Here is a 13,220-nt window from a genome sequence, read left to right on the forward strand (position 1 = left end):
TTTGTGCTTCTGTTCTGTCCTGAAGGACTCGTGAGGAGCCAGAAATGTCTGGCAGCCTCCGGTCCTTGGTTCAGATACAGCATCCGTGAAGCTGCCAGGCGTGAGGACAGTCCAGCAGGCATCACCTTCCGGCACAAACCTAGTCCTGACGGCTGCAGGAAGCCGAGGGGACATGGAACATAAGCCACCAAGGTCTGTGGACTGTTGCTTGTGGGCACAGGGTGATGTGGACTGGCCACTGGCTGCGGGTCTGTAGGTCTTTGCATAGTTGCTGACGCTGGTGCTGACTACAGGGTCCTCTCAAGGCCATCCATACGGGCATTGATCAAGACCAGTTGGCCATAGCAGCTGCCCCTGCCAGCCACACTCAGGCTCTGCAGCTGGTTGCCCAGACACTGATCTGCAGACAGTGGAATGTGAAATCTCTCAAGTGCACCCTGGCCTTCATGCACGACATCCTTGCCTTGACCACTGTCCGGAATTGTCCAGTTTGTGCAACACTGAGAGCATGGGTTTTGGTGGCTGGAATAGCCACATGGAGCTAGACCAAGACGATTCACCCAGTGGCCTCCTTAGTGCCGTTTGTGCTGCCAGGGGAGACTGGAAAGCGCTGCTGGATAAGGCTGGGCTCTGGGGTGATGGTCCCCGAGTTGGTGGTATCTAGGGGTCAGGTCCTAGCCAGCCTGTCTAGTTGGCTTTCCCTGGCCGTGCCTGCTCAGCCAGCTGGGCCCGGCAGTCCAGTAGGTCATCCCGGAGGCGGGCAATGTCCTGCGTGTGCTGAGCCAGCGTGCGATTCAGCTGGTCCACATGGCTCCACAGGCCCCCTCTGGGCCTCAGTGGCTCAGTGGGCAAGCTGTCCAGGCCTGCAGCCAGCAGGCTTAGCCTCCTGCACGCACCCTCCACTTGTGCCACCCGCTGGTCAAAGTGGCTCACTGTGTGCTGAAGTTCCTGGGCTGTGTCCTGGCAGCGGCTCAGCCCACTGGCCACCTTGGCCATACCAGCCTTGAGTTGCTCCAGCTCCCCCCTCAGGTTCAGGACCTGCCTGTGGCCGGCCTGAAGCCTGGAGCCTTGGCTGCTGACCTGCTCCTGGATGGCATGGACCTCGGCTTCCACCTTGCGTTCCCGCTCGTCCAGGGACGTGTTGGCCGCCAAGAAGGCATCAGAGTACTGGCTGACAGAGTCACTGAGGCCCGTGAGTGACTTGCTCACTGAGTTCAGATTAACCTTGAGCAGAGTGATCTCGCCTTGGAGTGAGCTGCCTGTCCCTTCCGCCAGCTGTCCCTGGACCTCAGCCACAGTGCCATTGAGCTTCTGGAGTAGTGCTGCGTGGCTGGCCACCTGGTGTAGGAGGGCCTCGCTCCGGCTCTGCCAGGCCTTTACCTCCGCCATGAGGTTGTCCAGAATGGCTGAGGTGGTGCTGGGGGTGCAAGAAGTCTCCAGTGAAAGCAGCCGTTGTTCCAGCACGGCCAGCTCTGTCTGCACCAGGGGCCGAGCTGACCTGCCAGGAGGGGCGCTGTCATGGCTTAGCTCCCCAGCCAATGTCGCCAGGCGCTCCTCGAGGCTCTGCATGCGCTCTTCCAGCATGGTCCCGAAGCCGCCCACTCCCCACCCCCCCATCTCCAACCTCAGACAGCACCCCCTCGATCCACCCTCTGTCCCATTGAGTGTCTCCAGACCGTCGAGCAGCCCATCCACACCTCCTTCGAGCATGGCAGCAGACAGCCTCGTCAGCTCATCCCCGGCCGCAGCGCCGGGGCCCCTTTGGGTCTCAGTGACTGCCTGCAGGGTCCTCTCAAGGCCATCCATACGGGCATTGATCAAGGTTAGCTGGCCACAGCAGCTGCCCCTGCCAGCCACGCTCAGGCCCTGCAGCTGGTTGCCGAGCTGTGACAGCTCCCGACGCAGGGCCAGCTCCCGGCCATCGAGGCTCTGGTGCAGCCTCCTGCTGGCAGCCTGGCCCTCCTCACACTGGCGCCGGACCTCCTGCACCCGCAGGTCGCACTTACTCTGGACACCTTGCAGCTTCTGTTCGAAGCCATCTAGCAGGCTCCCCCAGAGTCGGCGCAGCCGTTGGTCCACATACTCCTCCAGCAGGGCCAGGGAGGTGAGCGGGGATGGTGGGGCTTCCCGCAGCCGCTGCAGGTGGGCCTCATGGCCAAGCGCCAGCCCATGCACCTTGTCCAGAAGCTGCACCTTGGTCCGAAGAGTGTTGCTCACCTCTGTCACCTTGCTTAGGATCTCGTCCAAGGGAGGTGTCAGCAGCCCTCTGTCTCTGTCTCCGGGGTCTGCAAGCCCCTCAGGGATGACCCCAAAGCCCACAGGGACAGCAGGAGCCCTGGGGCCACCAGTCATCCTGTTGGGGTCCTCGTGGCTGGCCACTAGGCCACTGAGGGTACCATATGTCTGTGCCAGGTGCTGGACGTCACCCTCTAGGCGTTCCAGCCGCTCACCAAACAGTCCTGGGCCTTTCCTTCCTGGGAAAGAGGAGAAGAGGGCCCCAGGGGCATTACTGGCCTCACCCTCTCAGCTTGTCATACTGCCAGACCATGAAAGAGATTTTCTGTTCTAAGCCTACCTTTTCACTGGGCATAATTCCCTCGGCTTTATGGCGGGATGAAGGTGGGGCCTGGGGGTTCCCCCTTCCCATCCCTGCCGGAGCTCAGCCAGCCTGGGGTCAGTCCCCTCCCTGCCCCTGCCACTGAGCCCAAGAAACCCGATGACCTTGGAGGGTCTCCTTGGGCAGACTCACCGTGAGGGCTGGGGGCTGCTCTGTTGGAGGAAGGGGGTCTGGGGCCTGGGCCCAGCTGCCCCGAGGGAATCTGAGGATCAGGCTCCAGCTGGGGTGGGGCAGCCCCATGGTCCGTGAGGTGCTCAGGGCAGCGTTCCCCAGTAAAGCCAGGACAGCAACGCCAGGCGAGGTCTGTCACTGTCTTGTAGCCAACCTTGTATTTGGGTCTGAGCACTGTGCGGTACCTGGGCGGGGAGGGCAAGAGAGTGGGATCCTGCACTTGAGGGCTGTGCTCTTCCCCCTAGCTGGCACTCAGGGCCGCCCCCAGACACTTGCATAAGGCTGGGTGACTCCCACCTCCAAACCACCCTCAGGGTTTTCATTTTTCTGTGCTTAAGGTGACAGGGGTAGGGTAAGGGCAGGCCTTCCTGGAGCTTACAGCCATGTTAGGAAAGAATGCAGGTAGAAGTCCCACCCATCCTGGTAGCTTGGAGAGAAGCAGGAATTTTGCCCATCACTCCCAAGACCACTTGGACCCCCTCTAGCTCATGCTGCCATGAGAAATTCCACTGAGGTTGCAGTGGCACCTCGGAGAACTCAGCTCCAGCCCTCTCTGTGGGCGGGGAGGGGCACTGCCCTAGAGCTGGGGCTGGTGGCCCCCTCACTGTCCTGGGGGCCACTCTTGGCTCCCACCCGCTCCCCTTAGTTCTTTCCACTTCTCTCTACCCTGCTCTGGGACCTCGGCTCTGGTCAGAGAGGCTGGTGGACAGGTACCTGTGATTGTGAGCAGGGAAGGGAAGGCCCAGGGTGCAGGCAGGCCCATGAGCGTCCATGCCCTCACCTGTTCAGCCACGAAGCTGTTCACCAACTGACACACGTGTGAACCTCTCCAAGTACAGACCTGTGCATCCCATTGGCATGCAGCCCCACAGGTCCTCACATGCAGCCCCGTGGCTGTGGCTTCCTCCCCCTGCCCCATGGCCTGCCTCCTCGTGGTCACCACAGTCCTCCCTGGGCTGGCCAGGCCCCACTGTGGTATGACCCATTGCCTATGGGGCCCTTTGCCCTCTCCTCTCCCCTCACCTTCTGCCTCTGTCGCGTCCTCCGAGCCTTGTGCTGCCTCTGCCCCTGGAACCCTCCCCTTGTCCCTCTGTGATTCCTAGGCTCCAACCCAAGCCTGCCCGTCAGTGCAGGTGATGCTCTGCTGCAGGTCCAAACCCCTGGGGTCCTCCCTGGCACCCTCCTTTCTGGGGCCTTGGTCCACACTGGCTTGTATGGGGGCTCAGGTGGGCTCTCTGGAGGCCAAGGAGCCCCTGTGGAGTTGACAGCTGCTCCCAGCTGAAAACAGGACTGGTGCTTGTGCGGGGGAGGGGGGGATCCCAAGTGTGTAGGTGAGGAGTGCACTCACGTGACAGTCCCGGGGCACTTGGGCCCCCATCCACACTGCCGGTATTCAGCCTTTATGTAGCTCTCCGCTCCCTCTTGTAGGACACAGGTCACGTTCCTGTGCACCACATAAGCACAGAGGGCCCTACAGGAGAAAATGGCATCCCTGGAAGAGCTGGCTGAGCCAGGCCCACAGAGGCTCCTAGCCTCCCACTTCCATCTGTGGGCTTCAGCAGGACACCAGACCCCCATGTCTCTTCTGTCGGTACTCTGCTCCTGGAAGCCAAGGTCCTTGGTCTGGGGTCCAGCCCCACTGCTGGTCTCCGATTCCAGCCTTCCTGATGGGTGGCCCCTGGGCTAAGCGCTATATGGAACCAGGAGCCTGATCTGGCTGCCGCCCTCTGCCTGGGGAAGAGGCCAGCAGGGATTCTCCCTCAAATGCATTGCCAAACCCCCCATCTTTCACTGATCCCAAACTCCTTATCTTGGCATTCGAGGCTTCTGAGCCCCCACTTAGTGACTCCTTTGAGAGCACCGTGACTCATCCTTCCTCCCCTGCCTGACTCCCCAGAAAATGCGTCTCTCCTTGTCACTTTGCAGCCTCTACCTTTGGTCCTGTTCCCTCACTCTCAGAGCAGTTGTTGTACTACCTCCTCCAGGAAGATCGCTCTGATGTACCCAGGCCCACTGAGTGTCGGTACTCTTCCTCCGACAACAGCTCTCAAATTCAGCTAGAATTCAAGTTCAGCCAGCACCCCAGGCAGAGCCTCTAGCCCACTTAACTGAGGCCAGGTCGCAAGCCACTGCTCACGAAACACCAGAAGCTGAGGCGAGGGCAGCAGGCTCCTTGACAGCCGAAAGGGCTGAGGAGGTGGCTGCCTGGCATGAGCCGACCACTGTGGACGGCTGTGCCACTGCAGGGGCCCGGAGCCAGGAGCCCGCACTAGCTCTGCAGTCCACCATGCGGTTGCTCAGACCAGGCTGACTGCGGGAGGGGAGCGGCCGCCCGGGCGCGCGGCTACATCTCCTACCTGGCGGGCCGGGGAGAGAGGGGAGGCCCGGGGTGGGGGAGCCCCCAGTGCTCTCCGCACAGACCGCCCTTCCTCCTCTCCCTCCACCTGGTCCGCTCGCCCGGAGGCTGCACACAGCGCAGCTGGAAAATGTTACTTCTCTGGAAAGGTTTCCGCGGGCACTGCCAGGATCCCCGCCGCCGCTCCAGGCCCCCTCAGCTTCTTTTTCCTCGCCAGCTCCCTAACCTCCCGAAGCGTGGGGCGTCCGCCCCCTCAGTGCAGCAGCCTCGGGGATCCTGGGCCTCGGCGCCCTCCGCGGGTGCGGGCAGGTGGGAGCAGCGGCGCGCGCGGGCCCATCTCTCCCTCTTCCCGCCCGCCGCCCGCCGCCCGCCGCCCGCCGCCCGCCGCCCGCCGCCCGCCGCCCGCCCGCGCTTACTTGTGCGGCCCCGGGCGCAGCCGCGGGCGCCATCCCGTCGTGTAGAGACTGTAGCGGGAGGCACCAGGCGGCGCTGGCCGCGCCAGGAGCGAGGTGCCCTTGGCCTGCGCCCCCGAGAGCAGCGCTGCGACGGCGCACAGCCAGACGGGCAGGCTACGGCGGCCCATCGCGGCCCCCGCGCCTCTGCCCGGCCCCTCGCGGTGCCCCCCCGCCTGGTGTCCGCCTGCAGCGCCGCGCTGCCCCCGCCGCTGGTCCGCCCAGGTCTTGCCCCGAGGGTTCCGGGGTCCGGCTCGGTCCCCCAGCTCGCTGGTCCGACCTCCTGGCGCTTCGCGGCAGCGGCGGCGTCCCGCGGAGTGGCCGGCGCTGCTCGCGGCTGGGGCCGCGGAGGGGAGGCGGGAGGCGGGCTCTTTGCGGATTAGCATAAACTTGGGGCCGCGCCGCTCGCCGCCGCCAGCCCCCTCCGCCGCCGCCAGCCCCCTGCCCCAGCCCCGAGCGGACTGCCGAGGGGCCACCTGCAAACGGGAGGTTCCGAAGGGAGCGACCCCGGGTGGCAGGGGCGCAGACCACCGCGCCCTGGGAGCCCCTAGTACACCAGCCACGACTGTCGCCTGGGGGCACGGGGCGGGAAGCAGAGAAGCCGACCCCTGAGGCCAGCCTGGGCGTGGGCTCTCCAGGAGCCACGCACCCGCAGGCTACGCGTGTCTTAGAGCCCGTGTGAACCCGGGGACTGCTCTCCCCAAGGCTCTGGAGCCGAGTTGGCTGTGTTTGGGGGCACACCAGCACCAACTCCCCTGCCACCGCTTTGGAATGGACCCCAGATCACCCCCGTTTGCTTGCTCTGCCTCCTGGCACCATCATTGTCTGGGGCTGCGCGGGACCCTTAGTCTGATAACTCCGCTGACCTCTCCCGAGGCGTCCTACCTCCCCCTTACCCGCAACCTCTGCAAGCTACTAGCCTGGTGGCCTGGCTGCTCTGGAGGCGCCTGTGTGGCCTCTCTGTCTTAGGTATGGGCTGCACTGAGCCCGAAAGGCCAATCCCCGCTCCGGTCCAGCCAAGAGTGCCGTGCTTTCAGCGCAACTGAAGCTCTAAGCCGGCCGGTCAAATAAATCTTCAGGTCTTTCTCACAAGGCACTGCCGCTGTGAAGCAGGCTTCCTCCACGTTTTGCTTGTGAAGTTGACTCTTGGAACCCAAGAGTTGGGTTTTATAGTCGTCCTCATTCAATACCACCTCGCTAACTCTCTAACCTGCACGGAGCCTTTGAATCCAAATTCTGTCATCAGAATGGCACTTTTTCCAGGCCTTGTCTCATCCACACAGGTAGCTACAACCTTCTGTATCTTTGCCGCAGGAGCTGATAGGTGTGCAGAATGCACAGAACTCTGGGCCTTGCCTGGAGAGACCTCCCTCCAGATTGACCTTGAGATATTGGGTAGGACGATGGTTATCAAGGATACTGGAAGGGGAAGCTCTGAAATCCACATCTGTGCCCTGCCCTCAGCTTTAGTGGCTTGTGGGTTCTGCAGGGCAGACACCTGACCCCAGACAGGCCCATCCTGCTTTCTCCCAGGCTGTGGAATCAGAACACAGAGGCTGAAGGAATCCAGCTTCAAGGTATAGGCTGTGTGAGTTTCTCAGGGCTGCGGTAACAGCCACAAACTCAGTGGCTTAACACACAGAAATGTATTCTCCCGCAATTCTGGAGGCTAACTCCAAAATCTAGGGGCCAGCAGGGCCATGACCCCTCCAGTGGGTCTGGGGAGAAGCCTTTCTTCCCTCTTCCAGCCACTGGTGGTTCTTGGCGATCTTTGGCGTCCTTTGGTCAAGGATTCTGTGTAGCGGCATCACTCTAGCCTCTGCTTTTGCCCCCACATATCCCTGTTCATGTGGCCTTTTTTCTCTGTGACTGTGGTCTGTGTTCTTTCCTCTTCTTTTTGGTTTTGTTTTTAAATTTGAGACCGGGCTGGGCGCGGTGGCTCACACCTGTAATTCCAGCATCTTGGGAGGCCAAGGCAGGCAGATCACTTGAGGTCAGGAGTTTGAGTCCAGCTGGCCAACATGGTGAAACCCTGTCTCTACCAAAAATACAAAAATTAGCCGGGTGTGGTGGTGGGCGTCTGTACTCTCAGCTACTTGGGAGGCTGAGGCAAGAGAATCGCTTGAATCCGGGAGATGGAGGTTGCAATGAGTTGAGATCATGCCATTGCACTCCAGCCTGGGTGACAAGAGTGAAATAAAATAAATAAATAAATAAATAAATAAAAGATAGGGTCTTGCTCCATCACCCAGGCTGGAATGCAGCCTTCACCTTCTAAGCTCAAGCCATCCTCCTGTCCCCCTCCTCTTCTGTAGCTGGGACCACAGGTGGGCACCACCATGCATGGCTCATTTAAAAATTTTTTTGTAGAGACAGGCTCTTACTTTGTTGCCCGGAGTGGTCACAAACTCCTGAGCTCAAATGATCCTCTCACCTCAGTCTCCCAAAGTGCTGGGATTCTAGGCGGGAGCCACTGCACCCAGCCCAGCCTCCTCTTCTTATAAGGACACCAGTCATTGGATGTAGGCCCCAACATAACCTCATCTTAAATGATAACATCTGCAAAGACCCTATTTCCAAATAAGGCCACATTCTGAGGCTCCAAATGTTCATGAATTTGGGAGGGGCATACTTCAATGCACTACAGGGGCCCTTGTCTGGTAATGATAGGAGAGACCATGAGAGCTCTGGGGAATTCAAGGGAAACGAAGAAAGAGAGTGTTCAGGGGAGAGTAGGGCAGAGTCAGGGGCTGTGTGGTGAGGAACCATTTGGGGACAAGCTGTGGCTTCCCTATCTGCTTCCAATAGTATACCACTGGAGCTAGCTTGAATGGGTTACTGATCCCAGCAACAAGATAGGCTTTCACTCTCCCTATAAAAGCACTGAATGTACTACTATATTCTCCAACCTTTAACAGAGATATTATGAGCCATTTTGTTAAGGGCAAGATACACCATATCCACAACATGCTCTTGATCTTGTAACCATTGACTTTGTGTTTTTTAGAAAGTGAGAAACATCTGAGGGGAACATGAACAGAGACAGCTCCTCACCCTAGGCTGGGTGCTGACTGCCTGGCAGCATTGCCCAGCCTGGCTCTGGGAGGAAACTCCCCTAGAAGAAAAAGGCTGTGATCTTTTTCGAAGGGGTCCCATCCCTTCCTCTCACTCCCTTCCCTAGCCCCAGATGTGGGGCCCAAAACTCACAGGGAAGAGGCTCAACCCTGTTTAACTTGAAAATGTCCACATCTCAGGGGCAAAAAGGAAAGCTGGACCCCACTTCCTCCTTTCCCAGGTGGCTGACATCAAACACCATGATCCCTTTTTCACTGGAACAGTTTTGGGAGCCAGGATCTGGGCCCCATTCTAGTGGGGGCAGAGGACCTCAGTACAGAGAGAGGCTCAGGGTCTTGCTGGATCAGGCCGGAGCTGCCCCCTCTGCCTCTGTAGACAATGAGGCCACTTTGCATCTGCCAGACAGGAAACCTAGGGAGGCCAAAAGCAGAGGAGGAAGGGAGACCATCATGTTCCTCTGACTTAGCCTGGAGTTTGTACACCTGGATGGGAACGGGCTGCAGGGCTACACACGGGAGTGGGAGTGCAGTTTCTGTTCAGAGACACACACAACCACGTCCAGACACACCAACCCATCCCCCATACCGCTGTCACACATGTGTGTCACAGACACATTTTTTTACTTTTGTACCAATGGGGTCTCACTATGCTGCCTAGGCTGGTCTCAAACTCCTGGCCTCAAGTGACCCTCCTCCCTCGGCTTCCCAAAGTGTTGGGATTACAGGTGTCAGCCCCATGAGCCCCTTTTTTTGAGACGAGTCTCTCTCTGTTGCCCAGGCTGGAGTGCGGTGGTGATGTGATCTCAGCTCAGTGCAACCTCTGTCTCCTGGGTTCAAGCAATTCTCCTGCCTCAGCCTCCCGAGTAGGTGGGATTACAGGTGCACATCACCATGCCCAGCTAATTTTTTGAATTTTTTTTTTTTTTTTTTTTTTTTTTTAGTAGAGATGGGGTTTCGCCATGTTGGCCAGGCTGGTCTCAAACTCCTGACCTCAAGTGATCCACCCACGTCGGCCTTCCAAACTCCTGGGATTACAGGCATGAGCCTCTGCTCCTGGCCTTTCCTTTTCTTATTGAGGGCCCATCACGTAAGGTTATTAAAAACCACACAAAGTTGTATGGGCAAGATACACCATATCCACAACTTGCTCTTGATCTTGTAGCCACTGACTTTGCGCCTTTTAGAAAGTGAGAAACATTCCCCTAAAATAGAAATAGAAAGCGCTGAAGCTGCTGCCTTTCTCGCACAAGCCCTGCCTGCTGCAGATGGACCCCTCTGGCACACGGACCATAGCCCTTGAAGGGATCAGCCCTAAGGTGCAGCCCTTTGTCCCTGCCCATCTCTCCTACCCTTTTTTTTCTCTTTTGAGAGTGCACAGCTAGGCCTCCCTGCACGCGTAGCCATCTTTGGAAGTTCTGTGCAGCAAGGCCTTGCCCAGGCTTACTCTCTTCTCCACATCATCACCGTCAGCACTTTGATTATACCTGAACCATCAAAAAGATTATACCAAATGCACATGAGTTTCTGGGGCAGGGGTTTGCACTGACCCCATCCAGCTAAGCAGAAGCAGGGCTCATCCAGGATCCTGGGGTGGATAGACGTGCAGCCTGGAGGCGAGGTCCTGGGAGAGAGTCCAGAAATCGTGGAAACTGGGCTCTGTAAAGCCTGGACGGACTTCCACTGAGTGAGAGTAGCTTAGGAACAACTTAGAAATTGTGCAATGCTGATGGACTTTCAACATGGACATATGCAAACCAGATGCAACATTATGCAAATCACATGCAAAATACATGCATGGGTCTCCCAACTATTGCAAACGCCAGATATGGTCCTCGAGGACCCTGAGTTTAGCTGAGACCTGTTGTGGGGCAGAGATCACCCTGGACTTGCCAGCTTCTTTTATTTCTTCTTCTTTTTTTTTTAGACTGAGTCTCACTCTGCTGCCCAGGATGGAGTGCAGTGGCATGATCTCGGCTTACTGCAAACTCCACTTCCAAGGTTCAAGCCATTCTCGTGCCTCAGCCTCCTGAGTACCTGAGACTACAGGTGTGAGCTACCATGCCAGGCTAATTTTTAAATTTTCAGTAGAGAGGAGATTTCACCATGTTGGCCAGGCTGGTCTTGAACTCTTGACCTCAAGTGATCCACCTGCCTTGGCCTCCCGAAGTGCTGGGATTACAGGCATGAACCACTGTGCCCAGCTAGGACTTGACAGTTTTCTTATGGTGGGCAGAAAGGGCTTTGCTCCATGTGGTTCACACACTAGGGGGAAGGAGTCAGGCAGGGAGTCAATTAGACTCAGGTTTGAATCCCAGCTGTTCCACTCACAAGTTGCATGACCTCCTTGGAGTCACTTCACCCCTCTGAGCCTCTGCTTTCCCATCATAAAATGATTATTATGAGGCACAGAATGAGAACTTTGGCCAAAGCTCCCATATGCAGAGTCGTGCATATAACAGATGCTCAGTGAGTGTGGCAGGGCTCTGCACAGTCCTTTTTGGGAGGCTGGATATCTGGCACTCCTTTCTAGTCACTGCAGGAGTGACTGTGCCCCCAGAGGCTGTGGCCAGGACCTTCTTGCAAGGCAGCACATGCAGCTCTGGGTTTGGAAAATGTCAGTGCTTGGATGGACCAGGAATCCACGTATCTCTTACTCATCCAGAAATCTGGCAGAGGTCACACTCAACAGGGCGTATGGCAGGTGCTGTGGGTACCCCACCCAGACCCCCTTTTCCCTGGGTCTGAATCCCCTGGCTGCAGGTGTGATGACCGGAATGCTCCCAGGTGCCCCTTTGCAAATTGCCCTTGGCTAAGGAGTGACTAGCTGATAAGGTGATATGGTTTGGCTGTGTCCCCATCCAAATCTCATCTTGAATTGTAACTCCCACAATTACTACATGTCATAGGAGGAACCTGGTGGGAGGTGATTGAATTATGAGGGTGGGTCTTTCCTGCACTGTTCTCATGATAGTGAATGAATCTCATGAGATCTGATGGTTTTAAAAAGGGAAGTTTCCCTGCACAAGCTCCTTTTTCTTGTCTGCTGCCATGTGAGATGTGCCTTTCACCTTCCACCATGATTGTGAGGCCTCCCCAGCCACATGGAACTGTAAGTCCAATACACGTCTTTCTTTTGTAAATTACCCAGTCTTGAGTTTGTCTTTATCAGCAGTGTGAAAATGGACTAATACATAGCCGGACATAAAAGGCAGCCCCCTTGCCTCATGGGGACAGCCCAGCGTTAGTTTTGTTGCAGAGCGCCTGGGTCAGGCCCCTCCAGACTCTCCCTGGGATCCATTCTTTCTCTATTTCCATCCTCTCCTGTTTTCCTACCTCACTTAAGTATCTCTCCCAGGAGCCCCCACGATAGATCATCTATACCTAAATCCCTGTCTCAGGATCTGCTTTTGTGGAACCCAACCCAAGAGAGAGGGGACAGACCTGCATGCAGAGTGGGATAATGAACCTGTATAGTCAGGAACTTTAGGGTGGCGTGGGCTCACAGAGGAAGTGCCTGGGTGCCTGGGCTTGGGGCAATGGATTGATCAGTGGGTGTTTCACAAAACAGGCAACACTAGAGTTCACTGAATGGGGAAGAAAGCACCCTGGGTGGTGGGTGAGGCACGTGGGTAGCCTGGAGGCAGGAGAGAGCCTGGTATGTTGGGGAACTCTGCAGAGCTCTGGGTAGCCCACGATCCAAGAGAGGTTGGCAGGGTCCAGACAAGAGGGGCCTTGAATACCGCAGTGAAGAATCTGGACTTTACAGCTGGAAACAATGCATACAGAACTGTCAGGAAAAACATCCTATGGCTGCCGCTGTGTGGAGCAGATATAGAAGGTGGGGTGACAGGGAGCTGGCCCTGGCAGCTGTCAGCCACCAGGCTAACAGGGACCAAGGGATGGGGAACAGGGCTAGATTCTAGAGGCTTTCAGGACAACGGACTGAAAGGCCTTGGTGGCTTTTTTTTTTTTTTTTTTTTGAGACTGAGTCTTGCTCTGTCACTCAGACTAGAATGCAGTGGTGCAATCTTGGCTCACTGCAACCTCCGCCTCCCAGGTTCAAGCAATTCTCCTGCCTCAGCCTCCAGAGTAGCTGGGATTACAGGCACATACCACCATGCCTGGCTAATTTTTTGTATTTTTAGTAGAGACGGGGTTTCACCGTGTTAGCCAAGATGGTCTTGATCTTCTGACCTTGTGATCTGCCTGCCTTAGCCTCACAAACTGCTGAGATTACAGGCATAAGCCACAGTGCCTGGTCCCTTGGTGGCTAATTTGGGGGCTCTGGGTGTGGGAAGGAGTCTGGAAGGTTCCACAAAGAGGGGAGACAAAATGTCAGTGCTGGTGCAGGGGTAAATGAGCTGTACGGGGCAGGGGTCTGCATTCCCTGTGCCACAGCTAGAGCCAGGCTGAGCCTTCAGCTGGAAGGTCAGAATACTGACCAGAGTAAGTGGCACTGCTGGCCTGACCCCAGTAGGACCTGGGGCTGCTGCTCGCTGGAGGGGCTGGCCTCTAGCCTGATTAGGACAGGGATGGGGAGAGGCTGGGGG

The 13,220-nt window shown here is 57.4% G+C and overlaps 1 protein-coding gene across 1 annotated transcript; it reads right to left on the reverse strand.

Annotated features, from left to right (window-relative positions):
* Positions 1–55: 55 nt before the first annotated feature.
* On the reverse strand, positions 56–5,915 carry EMILIN3 (elastin microfibril interfacer 3). Its single transcript, XM_039479614.2, has 4 exons — positions 5,561–5,915; positions 4,137–4,259; positions 2,750–2,973; positions 56–2,474 (listed from the first exon to the last, which is right to left on the reverse strand). Exons 1-4 carry the CDS (start codon positions 5,725–5,727, stop codon positions 688–690), a joined length of 2,301 nt encoding a protein of 766 aa, XP_039335548.2. The 5' UTR covers positions 5,728–5,915; the 3' UTR covers positions 56–687.
* Between the last annotated feature and the right edge of the window lie 7,305 nt (positions 5,916–13,220).

The sequence above is a fragment of the Saimiri boliviensis genome, chromosome 9 (assembly GCF_048565385.1).
Source record: "Saimiri boliviensis isolate mSaiBol1 chromosome 9, mSaiBol1.pri, whole genome shotgun sequence".
Taxonomy (NCBI): Eukaryota; Metazoa; Chordata; class Mammalia; order Primates; family Cebidae; genus Saimiri; species Saimiri boliviensis.